This window comes from Agelaius tricolor, unplaced genomic scaffold (assembly GCF_023055355.1).
Source record: "Agelaius tricolor isolate 1412-34295 unplaced genomic scaffold, bAgeTri1.0.p SCAF_1, whole genome shotgun sequence".
In the NCBI taxonomy this organism is placed as follows: Eukaryota; Metazoa; Chordata; class Aves; order Passeriformes; family Icteridae; genus Agelaius; species Agelaius tricolor.
The window spans coordinates 15,396,410-15,415,066 of record NW_027269261.1 but is presented as its reverse complement, the minus strand read 5'-3'; the positions used below and the strand labels follow the sequence as shown (position 1 = coordinate 15,415,066).

Below are 18,657 nucleotides of genomic sequence, written 5' to 3'. Positions count from 1 at the left end.
AGTTATATGAAGCAAAACTGAAAATACCACTTGTTACCCTTCTGAGAGATGGAAGACAGCAAGTGGCCTGCTCTTGCTGCTTGGTCCTTGAGTATCTGTATTTAGGTGTTGAAACAGGTGTTAGTTTTGATGGAGACCTTCCCCACCAACGACAATGCTGGCTGAAGGAGATAGATTTTAAATAGTTATGCTGTGCATAAAACACAGGCCTTTGTATGTCTGAACATCTGTCGTGTGCTGGAAGAGAAATGGAATGTGAAGAGGAGTCCAGGGTTACATGGAAGAGCAGGAAAAGGGAAGGGGGTTGAATCCAAGCTAGTCTGAAGCACTTTGCCAAGTTTACTAAAAATACACCATCCAGCTAGAGCTTCTGAGGAGTAAAGTTGTTTTGAGGCTGGTTGCATAACTTTGTTCTAAAATGAACTTACTTCATCACTCTTCTGGTTTTGTTTGCACCTTTGCTCTGTGTTTGGAGCAGGCTAGTAAAAATACACAGAACAATGTTGGCCCAGTTGTTGCTCTGTAGTGTTCTGAGTTCTCTTCTGTCGTGCTGTCAGTCCTTGGGCTGGCCCAGAAGATTGTGATCTTCACTAATGACATGAACCATGAGCAGCAGAGCTGTGCTAAGTGCTGGCCTCAGAAAAGTAGACAAGCCATACAAGGTCTTTTAAAAAGTATCAAGAGCCTGTAGTCTAAAGAGGTAATAGAATGACAGCCTGTAGATTTAGGCTGTGGGGAGTGCAGAGTATCTATTTTAGGCCTTACACTTGCATCGGAAGAAAAGTGCTGTGTTTTATTTGTCATATGCTTGTGATGCTGAAGTCTCACAGGAGCTGGGTCAATTTTAACTCAGTAAATTGTTAATTACATTTATTGTGTCAGTAATGGCTATATCATGTTTACTCTTAGACCATTAATAGCAATTAGAATGCAAAATCAAAAAAAAAAAAGGAAAAGGATGTGCTGTTATGCATTTCCTTGCTACGAGGGGCTGACAGGACCTTGACAGCAGCTTAGAAGATCTCATCTGTATAAAGTGACTTTGGTGATTAACTGACTGCATTTGACAGTTGCTGCAAGGCTTTTTCTTTCTGTGTGCAAAAATACTGTTTGCTCCATAAACTGATGCTCAGCCAGCTGGTTCTGTCATTTGTAGGATCGGCGAGGACATGAAACTGACTGACCTGGAGCTGGTCAGGCTGGCAAACAATATCCAGGAGTTACTTTATAACGCCTCTGATGTCTGCCACGATCGCTCAGTCAAGTTCCTCATGGCAAGAGCAAAGGTGAGGAGCTTGAGTCAGAACTGCTGGTGGTGCCTCATGCTTGGTGAGCATTTGCTTCCAGGTTACTGCTTTGATGAGGGTTCTGAAGTGGCATCAGTGAAAGGAAGCTGTTCCTGCTGCCACAGGCTCTGTATGGTGATGCTCAGAGCACACCAGTGTTAACATAAATCATTGCAAGGCAGTGTTGGTTTCTTCTACCTATTTCTTTCTCTTTTTAATATTTTGATTTGCTGTCTTTGATGCTTCATGCAGAGAATGTGTGTCTGTGACAAGGTAGCAGCTTGCACTGCAGTCTACTCTGTCACATGTAGGGTTAAATAATGTGCCTCTTCAAACTGTAGTAGGCCTCAGACATGCTGACTAGTTATTTCTCTATGTCTCTGGATTTTTGTGGTGGTATGTCTCCTTACAGTGGTTTTCTTTGCATGCAGGATGGCTTCCTAGAGAAGCTGAATTCCAACGAGTTCGTTACTCTTTCTCGCTTGATGGAAGGCTTTATCTTGGATACTGAGCAGATCTGTGGCAGGAAAAGCATGTCTTTGAGAGGAGCTCTTCAGAGTCAAGCCAATAGATTTGTGAATAGGTTTCATGAGGAGAGGAAGACAAAACTAAGGTACCTCTGGGTAGACAATATTTGTGTTCTTCCATGAATAATTTTCTGTATCATATGCCAGCTGAACACAGTCTTTTGTTGCCTAGAACATCAGTAAGCTTGTTATACTTAAAAGCAGGGGGTGAAAAAACTGTGTTAAACCCCAATTATTTCCAGTTGGTTTAGACTTTTACTGTTTTCATAACTTGGTTTCTTCAAACTGGATTGTTCTACACTTACCTAAATAAGAGCAGTAATGGCTACAGAAATTACACAAAACTAGCTTTGAAGAGCAGGATTGCTCTCTTTCAGGGGTTTAAGAATAATTCACTTTCAGCTGTTTTCTAAAACAAACCTCTCAGAGAAACAGCCTGGCCAGTAACATCCATCAAGTCTGTTTGCTCTTCATCCCTCAAAAGCTGTTAAAATTCCAGTATTTATCCATTATTTTATTGGCAGTGATCTCATAAATACCTTTTTTGCCTGGTGTAGTTTTTGGTCCCCTGTCACAGATTGAATGAATGAATTGTGAGATCTCTAGACCAGCACAGTGTTGTTCTGTTTTGCTGCTGACAATTGTTGGGCGCCTCCTTCTCATGAAGATGACTGGCATGACATCTTGGGCCAGTGGTTTTTGTTAAAGTTGTTTTTCAGCCAACAGAATTGTCAGGACAAGGTATTTCTTTCTCAGCCTCCTCTCTTTTGTGTTTGTCCCAGCCTGCTTTTGGACAATGAGCGCTGGAAGCAAGCTGAAGTTCCTGCCGAGTTCCAGGACCTCGTTGATTCAGTGTCAGATGGCAGAATTTCTCTCCCTGAAAAAAAACCTACAGGTGTGTCTTGCAGTCCTGCTGTGAAATGAATTTATTATCTGCAAATTCTGCTGTTGAATGTTGATGGACATATTCTGATGACACGCTGGATCTGTGTTTGCTCTCTGTCCTTTTGGGGGATGGGAAGTTGATAGCTGTTCTCTTATCTTTTTATTTTTTTCTGTTACTGGTGTTGAAATATCTTGTGCTGAAAGATTATCTGTTTATTTTTTGGAAACACCAGAAGAGTTAGCACAGGGAGAGAGCTGCCCTTTTTATACAAATATTCCCAGTGTAGAGGCTTGCAGCCTCTGCACAAATTCAGTCTTTTCCCACAAGGTACCACTAATGAATTGCAAGGGACTGAGGAGCACGTGCATGTGCTCAGCCCTCCTTGCGTGAAACAAAGCCTGCTCCTTCCCACTACTTCATCTGCCAGTTCAAATGAAAGGCAGCATGCCATGTGGCTGCTCATGGAAGGAAAACTCATGTTCATTCAATTATTTACCTTGCCACAGAAACCTCATTTGACCTCAGAAAAGTCACTTTTTCCTCCTTCTTCCCCACTTCCACATGTGCACAGTGGGAATGCTTAATGTGTTCTTACCTTGTGGGGATACTTATCCAGTATTGCAGGGGTGGAGGGGAAGTGAATAACCAGAAGAGTAAGAAAGCATGCAGAGAGGGGGAGAAAAATGGCAAGAGATTAGAAGGAAGAAAATACAGTGATGTCATGGTGGAGAAACCCTGATCTCCCAGAAGGAACATAGCAGATAACAGAGAGTGTATTAAAGCAATAATCACTCCAGTTATGGAACATGACACCAAAATATGTTTGTCACGCAGTGCTCGTAAAATAACCTCCTGCAGCCTCCTTTGAGCAGATAATTTAGCATGAAAAACTGCATCAGTAAGAGCTTCTGTTATGAAGCCTGAGGAAAAAGTGATTTGAAGCTAAAATATTAATATACACAGCAAATCACTTGAGAACGTATAGTAGAAAACCTAGTGGCTTTTTCTGCCTTTTTTCTATTTGTAACCTGTTGTATTTGGAGTTTTTAAGTCCATAATGACTGTGGGACTATAAGATTTTTTTGATCTAAAATCATAGCAGATAATGAAGTAATTTTGTGGGTCATAACAATTTTGATGGGTGATCAACTATTTAATAAATACTGTAAAAGACAGAAGTGCTTGCTACAAAAATTGTGGGTTTTTTCAAACCTTATCAAGTGAACACTGAATTTTTATAAACAGCATTTTTTGCACTTGTTTTTAGTTCAACTCACTCTTTTTCCTGTCTTACTAAAATATCTAGCTACTGAAGAAAGAAAGCCAGCTGAATTCCTTATTGTTGAAGGACAAAAATATGCAACAGTTGGGTAAGATGCACTCTTTTCTTTTAGCAGTGGGTTAGTTGGCAAGAACTTTGGAGTAGAACTGTGATGAATGCTAACAGCTTTAGCAATCATATTTAAATTTAAAATCCCTCTTCTTTTACAGACTAGTTGCTCTTTGAATCCCAACAGTTATAAAACACTACAAGCTCTTAGCTACATTAAAATGCCATTTTTTCTCTGAGTGGCTAGGTTCTAATTTATAATTTTATTTCAATGGTTTTTCCAATTATTTCATGAAAACACATACCTGAAAATACAGGTTTGTCTTCTGAGCACATTGTTATTTCTTGCAATCTAGGTTATCTCTGGCAAAAATTGTAGGCTCTCAGAATGGTTTGGGATGAGAGAGACTTCTAAAGATCATCTCGTCCTGCAGTGAGCAGGGGCACCTTGCACTTGCTCAGGACCCGACCAACTCAACCTTGAATGTTTCCAGGGCTGGGACATCCACCACCTCTCTGGGCTGCCTGTACCAATGTTCCACCATTCTCATTGTAAAAAATTTCTTCCTTGTGTCTAGTATGAATCTACCCTGCTTTACTTTAAAACTGTCTGTTGCTCCTTGTCCTTTCACAGTTTGTCCTTATCTTTCCTATAAGCCCCTGTAAGTACTGAAAGGCTGCAATAAGGTTTCCCCAGAGCCCTCTTCTTTCCAGGCTGGACAGCACCAAAAGACCTGAGTCCAGCACTGAATGGTTGCTTATCTTATTCAGAATAAGATATGGGCCCTCTCAGAAGCTGCATATGCTATTTCTTAGTATCCTGGCTGATTTGAATTGGAAAGTGGTTTCTTAAAGCTGGTTATATCAGAGACATTTTAAAATGTATGATATTCACTTATTTCTTTCATTTAAAAGCATGCTGTGTTTCCAGAGACTGTGAGGCTTGAGCATTAATTATGTATGACAGTGTTTTTGGAGAGGGAGTAAAGCCTGGAAGATCTCACTCCCCAGAGTTCTAACATCAATTTGCACCAAACTTAAAAGGTGTGATGTACAGGATGTCTTGGACCAGCTGTCATTTTATGAGTTGCTTCATGATTATGTGTCATTTTTCAATTGGAAACAGAATCTGATGGCTGAGAACTTCTGTGCCAGTCAAATGATATCACTGCTGAAGAGCATTTCAGGTCGAGTAGGAGCATTGCTCTAAAGGATAAAATTTGCTTAATATATGATGTGTTTGATAATATTCCTCTGCTCACTTGAAGCTTGTTATATTTAGCTCTGTGAAGCAAGTGAGAGCTTCACAGTGCAAATATTTGTTTCATTCCTACACACTTCTACATCCAGTTTCACTGCATCTAATCAAATAAAATGCATTCATTACAAATGCCTCATGTTCACAAAACATTCTCCAGGTGTTTATTTTCAGTTGACTTGTCGTCATCTTTTTGCACTCTACTGCCTTAAACAAGAAAGTGTTAACTTTTCAAAATTTTAAAATATCTACTCTGAATATTTGATCTTTCATCAGTTTTCCTGCCTTTTGTGAATTTGAATTCTAAGGAGGCATGCTTGCTCTATGGGGAGCCTTCTTAATTCCATCCAGTAGCTCCCAAATTCTCCAGTGCCTGCTGACTTCAGGAGAAATTACAGGTGTTGAGCATCTTTGAATATTTGGTGCTGTTTCTTCACAGCTGCCTTCTCTGTTTGTGACTCCTTAGCATTTTTTATGTATTTTTCAGAGATTTTCTTTCATATAAAATACTTCTTCCACACACCACCCTGTGGAGTGGGTATTGGTTGTAACTATCTCTATGTAAATCTCCTTTTATGTTGCACTTCTGCTCCACATCAGTTAGTGAATTTATTCAATGCTATAGTCTCTAGCATTGGGTAGCTTTCTATCAACATGACTGGCCTGTGTTTGACTTTTCAGCTTCTTTTGTGCACTGAGATGACGTACTTGGCTGTTTCCTCTCTTTCAGGACAGTATTGCTGCTAATAAGAATAATCCTGGAGTACTGCCAGTGTGTGGATAACATTCCTTCCATCACCACTGACATGCTGACCCGCCTGTCAGATTTACTGAAGGTATGGCTCCAGATGTGCCCCAGTGCCCAGCAGGGGCAGCCAGGCTGCAGAGAACGTCTTCCTCTCAGTAATGCGCATGTGTTTTTGGGATTTCATATAAATTATAAAAATTATCTAGAATCATTGTGTTTGCCACTGTGCCATAAGGAAAGCCTTCAAGCCAAAGGCATTAAAGATGTAATTTGTTGTGGGAATTAACTCTGGCTGTTCACTTGGAATATTGGAAATCCTATCTAGTAGCATTTAACATAGCTGCCTGTCCTTCAGGCTGGGTGTAGAATTAATGCTGCTGAAAAAAAAGCAGTTTGATCCCAGATGCCACAGAAATATATATGTGTATTGAGGAAGGAAACAAGTCCCTTGGTTTTTACAAATCAGTAGAGGTATAGTCAGTAGAAGCATGAAAAATAGTATGGGATAAAGGTTCTGTAGTAAAATGTAAAGGTGATGAAACACCAGGACCTCTTGGTCCTAGAGAAGAGGAAAGCTGGTAAAGCCCAGGCACTGCAAGGTAAAATAAATAATCAATAATAAAAGGAGTACATTAATGCACCTTAAAACTGTCAGATATATATATATACACATACATACACACATAGATATGTGTCTGTACAGGCTCCAAAGCTTAGCAGCTAATTTATGTCAAGGTGTTCATTTGTACCTTTGCCCACAAAGGTCGTATCAGGTATTTGAGTTCTGAACATGAGCATAATCAATGAAAGCTAAACAGATTCACTCTCCAAAAGGATATTTTACATAAGGTGTGGGGCAGGGGAGGGGAAACTCTAGGAGATGGACCTTTAAATATTTGTCCTATTGGTAGCTGGTATTTGAATAACCAGATGCAGGAAGACTGCTCCCTGCAGTTGTCTTTCATTCATCTACAAATTTTCCATTTTAAAAACACTATCCAAGGCAAATCAGTCTGTCTGAGCCTGCCCCTATTCAAGTCTCCTTCTCCAGCTGCTGCTTCCCTCAGGAATTGCAGGACCTTTTCACAGGTAGAATAGCAGTGGATGCATCAAACTTGGCCAGATTTGCATATCTGTGTTAATTCCCTCACCTTATCTCATTTTAGCTCTGTCATTTGTGATTTATTTCTTGGTATTCAAGCATCATGTGCAGTTTAATTGCTGTATTTTTTATCTGTCAGCAAGGTGCCATCAATTGGAGAGATGTCAAGAACAGCTAGAAAAAACAAAAGCTCATTTATTACACTTTGAACAAAATAGAGCTACTCCAGGTGTCCTGGCACTGTACTTTTTGTTTGACAGCTGTCAGAGCCAGTGAACTTTGAGAGTAGCAAGAGTTAGACTTGATTGTAATGGAAAATGGAAAGCATTCCCAGGTAATGAAATTCCTGGTTCTGAGCTGTGACTGCAGCCTGAGTGAAATGACACCTGTGTATGGGAGAAATCATGGAATCCTTTACATTGGAAAAGACTTCTAAGATCAGTCCAGTCCAGTTGTTTACCCAACACTGCCAAGGCCACATCTACACATCTTTTAAATACCTCTAGGGATGGTGACTCCAGCACTCTCCTAGGCAGCCTGTTCCAATGTTTGACAACCCTTTCAGTGAAGAGATTATCCCTACTATCCAGCTTGAGGCTGTTTCCTCTCATCCTGTTGCTTGTGGAAGAAGAGACTGACCCCTGCCTGACTACACCTTCCTGTCAGGGAGTTGTAGAGAGCAGAAAGGTCTCCCTGAGCCTCCTTTTCTCCAGGCTGAGCACCCCTGGCTCCCTCAGCTGCTCCTCATCAGACTTGTGCTCCAGATCCTTCTCTGGGCACAGTCCAGCCCCTCAGTGTTGTGAGAGGCACACGTGGCTGGAATTACTGGGGTTGCTCAGGTGGTGCAGACAAGAGAAGGCTCCTACTGGGTGCGGGAATGCTTTCCTCCCAGCAGGCACAAGGAGGAGATGTTGCTCTGTTCCAGGCTCCCTCCCTGCTCTGTCTGCACCAGGCCATCTGGGAGCAGTCATTGCCACAAAAGGCAAGGGACAGTACATGTGGCCAGCACCCTTTACAGACCATGTTTTTGATGGTTTGCCTCACAGGCAACACTAACCTGAGCTAAATGCCTCAGAGGAGCTTAGCCTGTGTGAAATGTGTGGAGAGGAAATCTCCAAAAAATTCCAGGAAAACCTCTCAAAATTTGAGGGAAAATTCCCCAGAATTACAGGAAAACCCCTGAAGTTTGACCAAAAATCCTCCAAATTTTAGGGGAAAAAACCCTGAAAATTCCAGAAAAACATTGAAAAAATCAAGGAAAAAGGGCCAAAATTCCAGGAAAAACATCCCAAAATAACCTTCAGCAAAAATCCCCAAATCCCACTAAAAACTCCAAAAATTCCAGAAAACCACCAAAAAAATCTAGGAAAAATCTGGTTAAAATTCCAGGGAAAAGCCTTAAAAATCTGCTAGAAAAAAAGCCCCAAAATTCTAGGGAAAATCTCCAAAGAAATCCAGGAAAACCACACAATATTTGAGGGAAAATATTTTTTTAAAATCTAGGAAAAATCCCCAGAATCTTAATGAAAAAAAATCTCCCAAAATTTGAACCTTTGGCCCAGTGGTTCTATTTAAAGTCCAAACAGAGGCATAAGAAAAGTTGTTGCTTTCTGGAGAAGATGAAGAGGATGTGAGGCAGTTTCAGCCCTGCCCTGTCCAAGGGCAGTGGAGGTTTTGCCTCTCTCAGATCAGGGGCCACACGTGGCTCTGGGTCAGTTGTGGCATGAGGTCTGGGTTGCTTTTCCAGCCCTGGATGCACCATTCTGGCAGCCCAGAGTTGGGGGGTGGTTCATGGTGCCTCTCTCTGTGGGCCTGCATGTTGTGACTGACACCAGGCAACAGGCAGAAAATTATTTCCCCTTTTTACACAAGTAGGGTTGAAATTTTGGCTTTGTTCTTGTGTTATTGTGAAGAAAGACCTGTGAAGCAGAATAATGCCCCTGCCCTCAAAAAGGAGGTCTTTGTGAGGGCAATTCTCTGTGTTGCAGACACAAGCTGCAGGGCAGCCTTGTCACAATTCCTTCTGCATCTTCAGGTGTATGAGAAAGGGTCAGGTCTCTCTAAAGTTTTGCCTCTCAATGTCAACAGACAGTTCTGTTCAAATATGAGCCCTGGGATTTCTGCTCTACATTCAGTGCAGGAGTTGGGACAGCAGCAGTGTCTTTTCTGCTGCATCACCCAGGCCCAGTCTGGAATATCTGGTGTCTCAAGCTGGGTGAGGAAGCAGAATTCCAGTGTAAGAGAGAACCTGCTGATAGCAACTGTCTTACTGTCCAGAGGCTTTGTTGGCCTGTGTGCTTTTAATGATAACTTCTTTTCTCCTGGAAGTTAGGAAAGTCTCAGCATGAGTTGTCCACTATACCTGGAATTCTTACAGAGTTGGCTTTTCATCTTCTGTGCATTGTTTGTTAAATCCAGTATTTCATAGTGTTACAAACATAGATTCAGTCACCTCAGCAGGAGGGAGTTTCAGTGCCTTCAAGTTTCCTTTAACATCAGCAGTGGAGAAGGCCAAGAGCCTGAGCAGAAATTTTTTACCTTGATGTTTTCCACTCTGATATTATGTGGCTACTCTGTTGAGGAAAACTAGTGAAACTCTGGAACTGGCCTTCATAATGACTTAGTTAATCTTGCAAAATTCTATTGATGGTGTTTCTAAACTGTGGGTTTGTGTAGATGATAAAAAGTCAACATGCATTTTCACTGTCCTTCTTTTTCTCACAGTATTTCAACTCTAGAAGTTGCCAATTAGTGCTTGGAGCCGGTGCATTACAAGTTGTTGGCTTGAAAACAATCACTACAAAAAACTTAGGTATGGATTTCTGTATTTAAAATGTCAAAGCTTGTTGCCCTGTCTATTAAAAAACCCAAGTGCAGAAAAGCCCTAAATATCTGTGATAAGCTGTGTTTGAGTTGTGGGGCTGTGCGTGGGCACAGAGGGTGGTAAGACCTTGCCAGTTACCTGCCTGGAGTGTAGTTTTAAACTTTCTCCTGGAATTAAGAGCCTTTGACTGATGGGTTGGGGCAGGCATTTAAACTTAAAATTCCCATGATTCAGGCTGAGAAACTGGTGAAATGACCAGTCTGCATTTCCCTTTTGGAAAGGGAACAGCCTGATAAGAATGGGTTGAGAAGCCAGTGGGCCGCAGCTGGGTCAGGTTTTTGCTGCAGAATGTTAGGCCAGTGTGGTGACCACACTGGCACCAGTGTGTGTCCTGCTGCTGGCTCAGGCCCTGTTGGAGTTGGGAGAAGCCTGGTTTTTGGGATCTTGCTGGCACTGCAGCAGGAGCAGGTTCAGGGCAGGTCAGTGATGGCAGAGCAGGGTGTTTTGTACAGCACTGCAGCAGAAACACTGCTGCCTTTAGAATGTGGTTGCTGAGGTTAAGTAGCTGATGAGTCAGGTCTTTAGAGATCTCTCCGATGTCTGCATGTGCTCAGGGCTCAAAATGTCGAGTAAACACTCAAGGAGCCTCTTGGAAAATCAGTCCCTTATCCCATCTTACCAGGCTGGGTGTGAGCTGCGAGGTACCAGCCTGGCATCTTCATGGGGTGGGGGCTCCCAGGGAAACAAACATGTACCTCCATGCTTTCAGAACAGACCAAAGCCCACCATGTGAAATTGTGTCAGATCTGTTACGTATGTCACAGGAGACACAGTCCATACAGAAGGGACTCTTCTGTGTAATAACTGTTATTTCTCCTCCTGGGTTCACAGCCCTTTCTTCACGTTGCCTCCAGCTCATCGTACACTACATTCCCATTATCAGGGCTCACTTTGAAGCTCGGCTGCAGCCGAAGCAGTTCAGCATGCTCAGGCATTTTGACCACATCACAAAGGTAACTCTTCTGGCATTTCCTGAAACACAGAGTTCTGCTTTTCAACTGTACTCTGAAGAACATGAATGCCACTAGAAAATGAAACCTGCTTTCTTCCCTTACAGGATTATCACGACCACATAGCTGAAATTTCAGCAAAGCTCGTTGCCATAATGGATAGCTTATTTGACAAACTATTATCCAAGGTAATGATTTATGGAAATAATTATACACTCTCTAAATTGCAACTGGAGGTCTCATTGTATACAGTCTAGATGTTTCAAATGGAGCCTTAAACTTTCCTAACGAGGCCTTGTTTGAACTTCTTTGAATTATATAGATGGAAAGCTCTGTGCTGTTCTCATGAATGTGTCTTGTGTTCACATTTGCCACCTGGGTGTCAGTCACCTTCACTCCCAGGAAAATGAAGTGTTTCATTGGCTGTTTCAGCAGGAATGGCAATGCTGTAGCTGGCACAGATGCTCAAGTGTTCAGGAGCTGAAGTGCTCTCCTACCACTGACAGCTCTTGTGTGCAGCCAGGCTCAGCAGATCCCGTTTCCTGCTCTTTCCAATGGCGAGGGCGGCATTCGCAGCACCTGAGGAAACAGCAGGAAAGTGCTGAGGAGGAAGAGTTTTGGAGAGGAAGGACCAGCCCATCTGTTGGGCTGCAGGCCTGGGGACTGGAGGTCTGTGCTCAGCAGTTCCTGCTCTGGAGCAGCATTAGTACTCCTGGTGTGCTTTGGTGTTTAAACAGTGCTACAGTGTGGTCTTGGGCTGGATCTACTCTGGGTCACTTCAGGGTAGAACACACATCCTTGACCCACAGATACATAAAGTACATGACCTTTTAAAGCTTAGTGTTGTGCTTTGATCTTGGGGTTTTGGAGAAAAAAATAAGCTGTTTCATGACAGGCATGAATTCATTTTTTAGTGACAAATTTGATTGATTGGCCTGGGCCTACATCTTCCTTCAAGGAGCTCATGAGAAGCACGGGAGCACAGGCTGGGGACAGGCTGATGAGAGCTGTAGTGGAGCAGTTGCAACAGGCACCATTTCTGTCTTCCTTGCTGTTTCTGTTATTTTATTGCTACTTTATGTTGTGCTTTTTCATTTCATCTGTTTGTTTGGTCTGTCAAGTAGTGCTGCCTAAACTTAGGGTGGGGGAAAAAAAAAGCAAAAGCATTTAAATTGGGATTTCCCACTCCTATTGTGTTTACTTTAAAAAAAAATGTGTTTATGCTCTTCTCTAAAGACCAAAATGGTCTGCTGGTTTTTGGGGGTTTTGTCCCACATAAAAGTAACTGCTATGTGAAGTAACATGGCTGTTTGGCCACAGTCTCTCTTGAGAATAAAAGACAAATGCAAGAATTTACCTTATTGATATTAATCAAGTGTAGCCCACAACAAAGCAGGAATACAATTTATGTTCTTGATGGCAGTTAGTAAGAGCTCATCTCTTATTGTCCCTCCATCTTCACAGCCCACTGTTCCTTTGGGAGCTGACACAGGATGTAAACTGGGACTTTAGAGTTCTTGAAGGCTGAGGGGCAGTGCTTGCTCCACATGAATGCAGTCCACAGAGCCCAGGACCAAAGGGTGGTTGATTTGCTTCCATTCCTAGCACATGCCATCATTTGGCTCATCATGTTCCAAAAAAATGAAATCTTGGTACTGAAGGCTGTGGAGGGCATAAACCCAGGACTTTTGCAAATAGGCATGTCAGTACAACCATGCCAGTGTGTTCTGGATTTAGGTGTTTTTCTGAGTCCAGCTGTTTCAGTGTCCTGTGGTTGAAGTGGTCACCTGCTATGAGGTGTGTAAATCTGCACAAGTGAGTTCCATAGCAGTGAGTGCCTGGCACACCTCAAACCCAGAAATTCCTGCTCTGTAGGAGATGAACAGTTGGTGCAGTGGACAGGATGTTGACCTGGCACTGGGTAATGCAAGCAAGTTACTCCTGCATTTCTAGGCTGTGCTTCCCCTGGCAGCTCCATGGCATGGGAGGTGTCCTCACCTAGTGCCACTGAGACAAGGCAGTTCACAGCAGCATGGACACTTCCCAACAGCTGTCTTTGTCAGGGAAATACAACAGGAATGGGGATATTGAACAATGGAAATAATAAATTCAGCAAATGGGAAAGGCTCATTCATTACCATAAATGAAAAAATCCAGTATGAGTTCTGAGCTTCTCTTGGAACTTGCTGGCTTGTGACTGTTTGGGCAGAAGAGCAGTGAGGTTCTTTCTGATCCCTTGTGGTTTTAAAGCTGTTGACCTCAGCTGCACATAAAAATGGCCAGGAGATCTTGGGGTTCTTCCCGGGGCTGTTGCTTTTCCCCCTGACAGTGAAGAGTTGGGTGTGGCTGTAATTATGCAAGAGCCGCTGCTGCAGCCTTCCAGTTCCCTCTGGTTTAACAACATGCTGGGAAATTGGAAACAATTTCTTGCTTAACTTCCTTGTGTTGAGGTATGCTTGATCCCTCATGCTGGGTGGTTGTTCCCTGGAACAGAAAGCATTATTTTTCTGCTACTTCTCCTGTCAGAATTAGGTCGTTGGTTTGGATTTTCTGTAAAGACTTTCTCAAAACTCAACATTTCTTTTTTTCTCTTGTGCTCAGACAAGCTTTGTTCTCTTTTGCAATTCAGGCCTGCATGAAAGCAGACATCTCCTCCAGTCTGTTTGTAAATGATGTAGTTACAATGATTTGGTTCTTTCCTGAAGTGTGCAGTGCTCCCTGGGGAAGTGTCACCGTCCCAAAGGTGACCTGCCAGTGTGTCACCCAGGCCTGTGGATAGCACAGCCTCTCCACCTGGAACTGCAGAGCTGGCTTCACTGTTCCTGGGACGGGTTTTCAGTGTTTCTGAAATCCTGTTCAGATCCTCCCTATCCAGAGTGGGAACATAAGAATTTTGTTCCCTTTGTAGCAAATCTCTTGCCATCTGATGTTTTCCAGTGCCTTGTTTCTTGGATTTCAGGCACTGGGAGGAGGGATTTTTTTTTTTTTTTACTCTGCTTTCCAAGGTATTTCTGCAATATTCTTGTGGGGTTGTGATGTGATGTGGTTGGGTTTGTTTTTTTTTTTTAATGGCAGATAGATGAGATTTCAGGAGCTTCCATTTCTTTATGGTTTCCTTGATTCTTCAGAAATTTGGATATGTATGATCCTAGACAAGCAGTTTTCTCTGGGGAAGTATCAAGGGGCACATTTCTCAGAGGCAGAAGTGCTTGTCTGTCCTTGGTTCGTACCAGTCTGAAGGAGAGGGCCAGCTCACATCCACAGGACCTGCATCTGCAGTTCCTGGCTGGATCAGATCATGGCCAGCCACCCTTTTAATTTGTGGTGTGCTAAATGGATCTTGATTCCTGATGTTATTAGCAAAGCAGAGCCCCAGGTGGCTGTTGGGAGCTCTCCTACATAAACCATTTTAAAGTGGCAGAAAGGAGTTAACTGGTTGTGTGTTTATTTCCAGTATGAAGTGAAAGCCCCTGTTCCTTCAGCATGCTTCAGGAATATCTGCAAGCAAATGGCAAAGATGCATGAAGCTATATATGATCTCCTTCCTGAGGAGCAAACTCAGGTGAATGTTATTTTTGAGCTTCATCTCACAGCTCGCTTGCAAATGCACATGGCCTTGGGAACAAGAGAGACTTTATCTGGGGAGAGGGAACTCTTTTTTGAGTCCTGGTGAAACCCACACATTAAAGGGCTTGGCAGCAGTCACACGGACAGCTTACAACGAACTACAAAGAATACAAGGAAGTGTTCCAATCTGTAGGGAGACCAATGAGGTACACAAAAAGAATGGATTTCAGGATTTTGAGCTGCTTTTTAATGTCTAGAGATAGCAATCCAGGAATTAGTGCTGAAATGCTATGCAAATGGCAACACTTTGGGCTTGAGTGCAGCCCTCTGAGAGGATTATTCTATAACACTGCTCAGAATCAGTGGCTTCCAAAAGTCCCGAAATGTATTACACGCCCAAATTTTACCAGATGTGCTTTTGCAGAAGTTTGCTGCAGTCATTGCTACTGCAGAGTTGCAAACCTTAAGGACAGGAAGGACAGATTTAGTCATCAAATACAAGTTGTCATTTCTCTTTCACATTGAATTTAATGGTCCCTTCTAGCACAGGAAAGAGATTTGTTATCTTCTAGGCTTAGTACAAGTTCCTAGATACTTCAGACATCAAAGGAGAAAAGTTCACATTCCAAAGAACATGTCCTGCAAGTGCCACACGCAGTGAGTAGGTGAGGATGTCCTGTGTGGTACGCACTGTGTGTGGCCAAGAGTGAGATTGAAGCACTGGCAGAAGGAGGAACCATGTGAGCTGCAGAAACAAAACCAAAAGTCAGTGACTGAGGCAGTGTGTTTGGCCTTTGGAGGCAGCGATGTGAGCATGGGCACAGTTCCTTACTCTGCTGCTGTGCTTTCTTCCAGATGCTGTTTTTACGAATTAATGCAAGCTACAAACTCCACCTGAAGAGGCAGCTGGCCCACCTCAATGTGGTCAATGATGGAGGACCTCTGAACGGGTGAGCTGGGGCTCTTCTCTCCTTTCACTGATTAAATAAGCAGGCACTGAGAGGGCATCTTCTGCAAGGAAGTCATGATTCCAGAATCACAGCTCCATGTTTTAGTATGTCCCATTTGGAGCTTGCTTACAGTAAAGGGCATTACTTGTGCCATTCCACAGTTACTAGGAGTGCAATCCACTTGGTAACAGACTGGGAACTGGACATTGTCCGACTGGAAACCTGCTGGTAGCTGTCCTCAGCTCATGGATTGCTTTCTCTCCCTTTGTGTGAAAACAGCAGCCACAGTTTAATTAGCAGGAATTGTGTGATTCTTGAAGCAGTTTTGAAACGTGGATGGTGACTCATGGTGCTGGCAAAGTAAAAATAGGAGAAAGCAGCATTTCATCTGTGCAGTGGGCAGCTCTGCAGGAATGGTATTTAGAGCAGAGCTAGATCTGAAACAGATTATGCTCACAGAGCTTTTCCCCTTCCCTACCACATCCCACTCCATCCCCAAACAGGTCAGTGGTACCTGTCCTGAGAGAGGGTGCCTGGCTGTGCCTGCTGTCCCCACCTCACAGGAAAAGCCTCTTGCAGGCTGAATTCTGTTGTCAGATGGATTGTCCCCTGAAATAGTGGAGTTTTTAATTGTTCCTGATGACCTGGGGGCTATGATGTGTTTGCAGTGTAGCAAGGGTGAATGAAACTCATGGGCCTACCCACATGCATGAAGAGATTGTCTTAGGTTGCAGAAGTCAGAGAAGAAAGTTGATAATGCTTCAAGTGTCACTGGAATGAAAGTTTTGTTCCTTTCCATTTTATTGTTGCTTCTCCTGTTTATGTGCATTCCTCCTTGTACTTTGTGCAAGAGTTTATCTGAACTGGTTCTGTGTACTCGTGGTGTGACATTCCATTGCCTTTGGTATTTATAAAGGTGTTTGTAACCAAGCTCACAGAGTATCCACTGCAGCCCCAGCTGAAGTGAGGCCCTGGCTGTGCTCAGGGTCTCTCTCACTGGCATTTCCAGTCCCACACGGTGCTGTGCTGTCTTCATCCTGTGCTGCTGGTTTTGTTCTGTCCTTGTGGCTGCATGGCCTGGATCCCTTTTGGATTAGAAGGGTTGGGGCAGGTGTTCCTGGTGACCTGCTGAGGGTGTTTCCCAGCAGTCAGGAGGTCTCAGCTGGCCCAGGACTGTCTGATGGCAGCAGTTTTGTACTTCAGACACATCTCCTAGGGAGCTGGGGCTGTTTGACAAGAGGAACATCAAACCCTGGATGGCACTTGCTGTTGTTCCAGCAGTCTTCACTGACCAGGTTTTTAACATGGCTTTCTGATCCTCATTCTCTTTAAACTGCTTGTTTTTGTAATAATAGTAAAAATCCAGGTCTGTGAATCCTGGTTAACTTTTTTGCTATGTAAATGCAGCTTCTGTTCCTACATCTTACTAGCAAGAAGCATCATGATCCCTGACATGTTTCAACAGTATCTGAGGGATTTTAATTCTGTATAAACTGTTAATACAGCTGTTGTGCTGTTCAGTTGCTTTTTACATTAATGCTAGAATCATAGAATTATTACCCTCTAGAATACAGAAGTTAATGTTGCAATAATTAATATTCTTAGTTGGAATGGAATGGGGGGTTTAAGTCTAGATAAGCCTGGGATTACAGCAAGAGAATAGAAGTTTTAAATGCCTAATTCCTGCTGAGTTTTCTGAACTCATGGTTTGATCTCCCTTCCCTAGAACTAGTTTTACACCCAGCAGTAATCCTGTTATGGATGATCACTGCTGTAAAATAAACCACATCCATAGCATTGAGTTTTGAACTGATAGTTAAAATATCTAATCCAGGCATAGGATTTGAACATGTATTGTAGCAATTGTGTGCCAAAGTCCTCGACAAACTCTGTCTGCTTGTCCAGGCACTCCAGGTGGATGTGATGGGGTCACATTCTAATCTTGTTGTGTGTTTCACTGCAGGTTGGTTACTTCAGATGTGGCTTTTTACACTGGAAACCTTCAAGCTCTGAAAGGCCTTAACAACTTAGATCTAAACATGGCTGAAATCTGGGAGCAGAAGAGGTGATAATCCGCTGGGAGCAGTCACTTGGCTCTGACAACAGACTGACTCTTCTAAGCAGTGTGACGACGGTGAGGTGAATACTTGAGCCCAGAGCCCCAGAAAGGGCAGGATTGAGAGTTGGGGGAGCTTAGACTCAGAGGGAGCTGCAGGGAGAGATCCTTCCAGTGTCCTCAGCAAGAAACATGTGATCAGCTGTCTGTGCAATGTTTTTTCATTCTCTCTGGAAACAGACTCAGGTTTCTTTGGACCAAATCCAAAAGAACACATAGCTGTAACACAGCTGTAGTTGTCTAGAATGCTCTGTATATCTTTATATTAAAAAGATGCTTTGCATTTCTTCTAGTGCAATGAAATTCACATGGTGTCCCACCTTATTTAATGATGGTACAATATAAAAATCTTGCAGTTGGAACTCTGTAGAAAATGTTTTTCTCTATGAAACTATGCTGTTCTAAAATTTATTTTTTTACAGAACTTTATATAAATAAATGTCTTTTGATTGCTCGCATATAGGATTCAGCTTTGTTAGGGAGCAGTCCTGTTCCAGGGGATTTCTCAGGACCTAAAATCTGAAGACAAGATTTTCTAAGCAAGGGCCAGTTCCTCAAAGCTGTTCCTGTGGGGGAGAGGAGTGACCTGACCCTGGTTGGCAGTGACAGGGTAGCAGTGGGGTTCCTGGGGAAACTGGGAGGTGGGGAAAAAAGCTGGTGTAAGGATAGCCACCTCCAGCTGCCCAATGCCTCTGCCAGAGGGGAGGGACAGGGACACAAAGAACGGGGCAGGACGAATTTTTAAGTTTTTAGGCTGCTTATAAAAGGCTGCACCATTAAGGAGAGTGCAGCTGAAATCCATCTCTTTTGGAATTTTTAATCCTACCTTTAACAGACTGGAGGCTGCCAGTACTCAGTACAAGTGCCTGTGATTCTCACCTCACCCCTCTGTACCTGACCCCAGTCGAGTGCCTAACCCTGAGATGATCATGTCTGATGGAATGGTCTCTGCTGCAGTGTGTGTGTGCCTGTGGTGCCCTCAGCCAGGCATGCTGACCTGGTAGCATAACATGTGTCATTCATTGTCAGTCAAAATAAAGCTCTAAAATCACA

The 18,657-nt window shown here is 43.1% G+C and overlaps 1 protein-coding gene across 2 annotated transcripts in view; it reads left to right on the top strand.

The window, feature by feature from the left end:
• The window catches only part of VPS54 (VPS54 subunit of GARP complex), a 48,550-nt gene extending 29,893 nt beyond the window's left edge, over positions 1 to 18,657 (top strand). For both annotated transcript variants that reach the window (XM_071424580.1, XM_071424572.1), the window contains 11 exons: positions 1,157 to 1,286; positions 1,718 to 1,899; positions 2,596 to 2,708; positions 4,006 to 4,069; positions 6,018 to 6,123; positions 9,862 to 9,949; positions 10,853 to 10,974; positions 11,079 to 11,159; positions 14,426 to 14,533; positions 15,394 to 15,488; positions 17,452 to 18,657. In XM_071424580.1, coding sequence (XP_071280681.1) covers positions 1,157 to 1,286; positions 1,718 to 1,899; positions 2,596 to 2,708; positions 4,006 to 4,069; positions 6,018 to 6,123; positions 9,862 to 9,949; positions 10,853 to 10,974; positions 11,079 to 11,159; positions 14,426 to 14,533; positions 15,394 to 15,488; positions 17,452 to 17,557 — 1,195 coding nt within the window. In that variant the 3' untranslated portion in view covers positions 17,558 to 18,657. The remainder of the gene's footprint in view (positions 1 to 1,156; positions 1,287 to 1,717; positions 1,900 to 2,595; positions 2,709 to 4,005; positions 4,070 to 6,017; positions 6,124 to 9,861; positions 9,950 to 10,852; positions 10,975 to 11,078; positions 11,160 to 14,425; positions 14,534 to 15,393; positions 15,489 to 17,451) is intronic.